We start from the raw sequence: 7,281 nt of genomic DNA on the forward strand, positions 1-7,281 counted from the left end.
GTATCATTCAATATATATGTACTACTTTAAATAAAATATACTACAATAATTATACTACAATATATACACACACTAAATATATAGTTATATACTAATTTATAAAACATATACACATGTATACGTTAAATATATACGTCTATAGAAGATATATACACATATATACATACCATTCAATATATCTACTACTTTAAATAAAACATATACTGCAATATATATATATATATATATATATATTACTACAATATATATACAAACACTAAATATATAGTTATATACTAATTTCTAAAACATATATACATGTATATGTTAAATATATACTACTTTAGAAGATATATATACACATATATATGTACTATTCAATATATATGTACACATATAAAATATATGTATTTCTTTAAATATAACATATGCTACTTAATAGTACAAATTAATAATACTTTATAGTAAATTAGTCCGTTTGTTAATTTTTTTTTTTTTAAAAAAAGGCCCGATTTTGGATCAGTTAATCTGCGAGCCTGGACCGGGCTTGGTTCGAATCGAATTAGCTAGACCCAAAACAAAAAATAAACTGACCCGAAACCTGATACCTTACAGCTCATGAGTTAACCGGGCCGAGTCAAACTGGACTAGGTTGACTAAGTGGGCCGGGTCAGCCTGGCCCGTTATACAACCCTTAGGCACATCACATCACCTCACCTCACCTCTTTCCCCACACACCAGTTGTGATTAGATCTAATAATTCACCCTAAAAGTGATAAACATGCAATTGATGATGCAATCAATTTATAAACATTAATGACCGAGGTCCTCTGGTTCATGGTATAAGATAGAATGTTCTAAAATTAAATTTGATATCAAATTTGTATTTCTTTGATTGAAGTTATAATTAACCTCAAAATAAATTTATACCTCAAATCTAGTGTAATTTCAGTTAGGTAGAATAAATTAATTCCATAACTATAATTTCAAGATAACTTTGTTTGCAAATTAAACGATCTCATTACTCCCTCCGTCCCAAACAACGAAATCATACATAAAGTCCCAAAGTTTAATTATTGTCTGTTAATCAACCTCCCATACCCCCCAAAACCTAAGCCACCCGACTCGTGTGTGTTTGTGGGGTGTGTGTGGGGTGGGGTGGGGGTGGGGTGGGCATGGGGAGTAAGTGAGGGTTTTCTTTCAAATGCACCCTAGAACTTTACTACTGTTTTTGGTATGTGGTTTTTGACAAGACAAGGCCACCCCACTTGCATATATACTACACCAAATAGTATCATCTCTAGTATTTTATTATTCATGCAGACTCCCTGTACAATATACCGAAAATAAACGTGCAAAAAATGTGCTTCCAAGTCAATGTTTCAACCTTTTTCTTTTTCGGTTCAACTTCAAAAGGAAAACGTTTCCACTTTTTAATGTTGGTTTCTTCAATTATACTCCCTCCGTTTCATTTTATTCATCTCAAATTTTTTAATTTGTTGTTCCATTTTACTTATTCTTTTTTACTTATCAAGACAAGACAATTTTTTTTCATTATACCCTTAGTATAATTGATTACTCCTTATTATTAGCAATCTCGAAAAATATTGTAAAGAGAAGTACCATTAAGAGTACACCATTATGAATACAAATGTTGCTTTGGTAAAGTTACATTACCAATCATTATTTTTTTAATAGCTGTGTCATCCTAATTTGGGACAGGTAAAATGGCACGAAGGGAGTATTATTTTATGAGCTTCTTGAAGACTTCAACATGTATTATATAAACCCCATTTTTATTTCAAAGTCATTCATTGTGTACTTTGGGGTAAACAAGTTGAAAGCTCCTTGAATACTACTACTTCCTTTGTTCATTCAAGAAATTATAATTTCAATGGCCAAAATTCATCCAGAAACACTCAAGCACTCTTCTTCTAATTCATTTTCCTTTCCTTGTTATGTGACATCCACAAGAGAAACATTTACTATATTGATGAAGTCCCTAGTATACCATGGGAATGGTTGCACTGTCTTTAATTCTAAAGGTGAAATTATTTTCAGAGTTGACAATTACCAAGAACGAAATAGCAATGAAGTGTTCCTCATGGATCTTTGTGGACAAGTTCTCTTCTCCATTAAAAAAGAGGTAAAAACTGAAAAACTTTTAAGTGTACTTTCTTTTTTGGTCTGTCATCTGGTGTTTAGTATTCATTTTAGTATCCAAAGTTGTGTCTCAAGTCCCACCTTGAAGTTAAACTACGATTTTCATTAAGAGAATTCAAAATATAAAAAAGTCAGAAATAAAAAAGCCAAGGGCATTAAATATCCATTACACTGTAATTTTCAGTACTTAAAGGGGTATGACCCTTTTTCACCACCTAGCTCCTCCCCTAGGCAAGACGATAAACCTAACAAGTTATTAAGTCTAATTTATCAATTATATTGTTGTCAAATTCATATAGCATATGGAAATTGAACTTTGTTATATTTTTTTCTTCAGAAACTAAGATTACTTGGTCGTTGGAGTGGATATTTAAGTGGTGGATTTAAAGGGAAGCCATGGTTTCAAGTGAGAAGAAATTGGAAGTTTTCAAGAGGAAACGTTATTTGTAATGTAAATTTGGGGTGTGAAAAATCTTTTGAAAGTTGCTACAAAATTCAGCAAATCGACAAAAAATCAGCATTTCGAGTTTCAAATAATGTTGGTCAACTTGTTGCAGAGGTAATTAATCCATAAAATTTCTTCTTCATAAGGAAAGTTTGTTTCATTTTGAGTATTCCGAATGAGAATTTTGGAGTAACTGGTAAAAGTGCTGCAATCTGATCGTCATGGATTCAAGTCATGGAAACAACCTCTTGAAAAAATGTAAAGTGAGGTTGCGTATTATAGATCCTTGTAGTTCGAACCTTCCCTCAAACTTCATACATAGCGAAAGTTTTAGTGCATTAGACTACACTTTATTTCATTTTGAGTATTTATGATTGTTAAAGAATTATACTAATTTGTTTTGTTTTATTTAATTTGCGTATAGGTAAAACAAAAACAATCATCAAGAGGATTTGGATATGGTGATGATGTGCTAACTCTAGAAGTGGAACCTCAAGTAGATTATTCATTTATTGTGGCTCTTGTGACAATATGTGGTTTGATCAAACGCAAATTATAAAGAATAATTAGACTGAAATGACTTGCACAAGATAATCATAGATGGACAATTAAACACGAGGGTTATGCTTGTTACGAAAAATTCTGAAAAGTTAAAATAGATGGACAATTAAATACGAGGGTTATACTACGAAAAATTCTGAAAAGTTCAAATAGATGGACATTTAAACACGAGAGTTGTACTCGTTAGAAGAAATCTTGAAAAGTTTAAAATTCATGGACTCCTCAGCATGAACCATGTTGGGCTTCATGTTCATTTTGGGCCGTGTGAGGAATCAAGACCTATTCTGACTGAGCCCTCTAATTCACCCACCACTAATGTAGAGCTAAATTCTTATGTATTTTGATAATTTTGCCCTTGATGTATATATGTTTTCAAATATAGTCTATTTAGTTTAGCTGATTAATTTATTTTTCTATTGCGAAGTTTCTCTGAAAACCCCAGCCTTTGTTTTCTCATATTCAAATTTATTACTACAATTTATTTGGGTTGACTACAATTTTATTTGGGTTGACTGATTAAAAATTGGAAAAATAGTTGACAAATATCGAATGTAAAAAATGTTTTTAAGTACTAAATTGAATTTATTGATACATAGTTATACGTTTTGATAATAGTCATTAATTGGTGTCTTCAACACTTCTTTTTAAAAAAGAGTTAAAGTACCCCTAAAGTAAATTCTTAAAATCAATTACGAGTACTTTTCCTGTAACGGGACAAAGGATGAAATAAAATTTAAATTGGAAAAATTACATTATATCACAATTTAACATAATATAACTAATTAAAATTTCAACCCTTTTAAATAATTACATAAATCACTGATTTTACTTAAAAGCTTAGATATATCATAGAAGAATGTGATGTATTAATGTAAAATTAAGTGATGTATTCAAAAGAATTTGATGTATCTATGTGTACTAAATCGAAGTTCTTTTAGAAATAAATTGGAATAAGAAGTAATTAGCTCCAAAAGAATTGAAATTTATATAATCTTTTCATTTAAATACATATAACTAGAGAGCTCTTTCCGAGTACCAGCATTATGTTTTTACTTTACTATTACGCACACAAAAACACACACAAATATACGTAATAAACATAATGAACGACAACAAATAAATCTTTCTCTACATACTAGATGGCCCATGCCCGTGTTCAGCACGAGCATTCTTTCAGCATTACTGTGCAAATGATCTCATAGAGGTTGTAATTGTCCCAAAAAAGAAGATACCACCAAACTAAATTTCAAAATAATATTTTTCGTGCTATATACATTCATTTGTGGAACAAAATTATACAGTTGCATTCTCGAACTTGTTAAAAGACAAATAATGAGATGGTTCATGTAGTTATTGTTCCAATGTATGCATGGGCTATGCTATAATTGGGTGAAATCTAAATTTTAGCAATTGTAATTGCAACACATATTTCAGTTAGGTATCTGTTTTAGGAAGAAAGACAAACATTAAAAGTGCATAGTAAATAACGACGCAAAAGAAAAGTCTGCAGTTGATCAACTTTACCGGTCATCATCTGTAAATTTGAGTCCAAGTAGCTCCGATTAAACCTATACACAAGCATTATTATAGGTCTTGTGAATTGCCTGAATCTAAAATTGAAGAGAGTTGATCAAAAAATATAAAACCTATACAAATGCATCATTTCTATCCACCATTAGAAGATAAAATTGTAGACTGACTATCCTTCACAATTCCACAAATCTTCACTTGTTAAAAGTTTTTGAAAAATAAAAAAGGAAAAATGCTCTATTACTACAAGGGGTGGGCATTCGGTTAATTCGATTTGATATTTAAATATCGATTCAGTTTTTCGATTTTCGGATTAACAAAAATGACAATCATATCCAAACCAAAATAAATTCGGTTCGATTTTTACAAATTCGGTTCGATTATTTTGATTTTTTATTTCGGTTTTGAAGCCTAACAAAATCAGCTCCAATGGGCAATGGATATACAACCAAAAAATGAAAATAGAACAAACATGGTTAAGAGATTGTGATACTTTACTTACTACCTCCATAACCCAAATCCCAAACTCACCAAAATCTCAACAAGTAAAATCACAATTTGATAAATGAAACTATAATTTTACCTAAATTTTTGAATTTAATCCTCATTTGCTTATTGACGCTACCAGAAAGTGGTTTATCAGTGGTCATCACCGAAAAGTAATTTAATTGACGCCTCACTAATCGTAGGGTCGAATAGTCGCCGGCGGTCTATGGACTGATATAGTGATGTATGCTATAAGGCGGACGACGAACGGAGGACGGTGGTAGCTTCGTAGCTGTGCCTATATAGTATAAATGTTTAGGGTTGCTACACTTGGTTGCTACTTACTAACGCCTAACTTTGCTATTATATACTTATATATATTATATTATTAATTTATTATTTATTAAATATTATATATATATATATATATTATTAATTATTTATAGAATTTTGGTTAATCGATTTATCCGAATTATTTTTTTTTGAAAAAACGAACACCGAATCGTATAACCAAATTTTTAAAATCAAAAATCGAAACCGAACCAAAAAACCGAAAACCAAACTGAAATTAAAATTTCAATTTTTTTGGTTTAAACCAAAATATGCCCAGCCCTAATTACTACCTTGAACTATATGCGAAAAGACTGAGACACTCCCGAACTTTAGGAGGGTCTTATTAACCCCTGGACTAATTAAAATTATATTTTTGACAACATTAGTGCCTATGTGACACATACGTGGCACACACGTGTGCCTACGTAGATCCTTCAGCGTGTTGTGCCACGTATATGCCACGTAGACACTAATGTTGTCAAAAATACGATTTTAATTAGTCCAGGGTTAATAGGACCCTCCTAAAGTTCGGGTGTGTCCCAGCCTTTTCGCGTATAATTCAAGGTGGTAATAGAGCATTTTCTCAATAAAAAATAATATTCTTTGAACAGACGGACACAATTTTCTACATTGTGAAGATTGAGGATTTTGCAATGAAATTACTATGTAAATAAAATAAGAAATAAAATATGAAGATAAAAGAACAAGGAAAAGATTTTAATGATCCATACTGATTTCTAGTTGGAAGTTTGTAATTAGAATCCTCTTAAGATCTGAGAAATTAATCTAGCCAACTATAAACTGGCAAAGTAACTATTTTAATATACTCTAGATAAGAACAGCCACTAATATGATCACTATAATTTTTAAATTCACAAAGGAAAGATACAAATACAAGTCTTAAAAATATTGAATGCACCTTTCACTTCATCCTATAAACTAAATTTGCGAGAAATTCAAAAGTAGACTTGTCATGGTATCCTTCCCCGGTGAATGAACCATTTGTAAGGGGTGCGGATTAGGCGCGGTAGTAAATTTACTAGATAATAAATACGTATGTATTTATTTTTATATTATGTATTTTGTGAATATTATTGATTGAAATAATTTTCATTTTTATCTTCTTGACTTAAAGATGTTTTATTAATTTATATTCTAGATTAGATATTATCGTAATTAAATTATCTAGTGTTTTAGGATCCTCGTTAGTATTATGTAACCTTTTGTATTCTAGGTATAAACTATATAGTTAGGTTTCTATTTCTTTTAATGATTTATTCTTTTCGTAAGATGTATCCATTAATTTGTGTAGTTTATTATTTTATCCTATTGAAATTTTAGCAATTTCTGTGTAGTATTTTATTCTAACTTTGCTATATTCAATGCGTAGGTTTATGTTCTTTATCTGATTAACTAGTATTTGTTGTTCATGTATAGGTAATTTTCTATCTATATTAAATAATTTTTTGTATTTATTAAATAAACCATTATCTGTATCTTCTTTTTCTAAGGTTAATTTTATTTTAAGTAATTTTTCTTCTAGTTGTCTTTTTTTTATTTCAAGTTGATTTTTGTAATTAATTTCTTCAAATATCCAATTTTGCCTTTCTCTAATTTTTTTTTTTATATATTCTAACATTTATTTATTCTGAATAGTATCCATCTGAATCTAAGTAATATTGATGTTCATAATATATGTGTAAGTTTTCTATACTATTTAACAATTCTTCCTCTTCGTAATCTTGTAATTTTTCCCATATTACTTTCTTTATGTCTATAATTTC

General features: G+C 29.9%; 1 protein-coding gene across 1 annotated transcript; it reads left to right on the top strand.

Annotated features, from left to right (window-relative positions):
• The first annotated feature begins 1,783 nt into the window (after nt 1-1,783).
• On the top strand, nt 1,784-3,548 carry LOC107851803 (protein LURP-one-related 11). The gene is made up of 3 exons (XM_016696903.2): nt 1,784-2,125; nt 2,480-2,701; nt 3,012-3,548. The coding sequence occupies exons 1-3, from the start codon at nt 1,874-1,876 to the stop codon at nt 3,144-3,146; spliced, it is 609 nt and encodes a 202-aa protein (XP_016552389.1). The 5' UTR covers nt 1,784-1,873; the 3' UTR covers nt 3,147-3,548.
• The last annotated feature ends 3,733 nt before the right edge of the window (nt 3,549-7,281 follow it).

This window comes from Capsicum annuum, chromosome 12 (assembly GCF_002878395.1).
Source record: "Capsicum annuum cultivar UCD-10X-F1 chromosome 12, UCD10Xv1.1, whole genome shotgun sequence".
Taxonomy (NCBI): Eukaryota; Viridiplantae; Streptophyta; class Magnoliopsida; order Solanales; family Solanaceae; genus Capsicum; species Capsicum annuum.

Coding starts and splice junctions, on each gene's coding strand:
- LOC107851803 (XM_016696903.2), top strand. CDS start 1,874: ATGGCCAAAATTCATCCAGAAACACTCAAGCACTCTTCTTCTAATTCA. Junction 2,126..2,479: donor TCTTCTCCATTAAAAAAGAG/GTAAAAACTGAA, acceptor TTTTTTCTTCAG/AAACTAAGATTACTTGGTCG. Junction 2,702..3,011: donor TTGGTCAACTTGTTGCAGAG/GTAATTAATCCA, acceptor ATTTGCGTATAG/GTAAAACAAAAACAATCATC.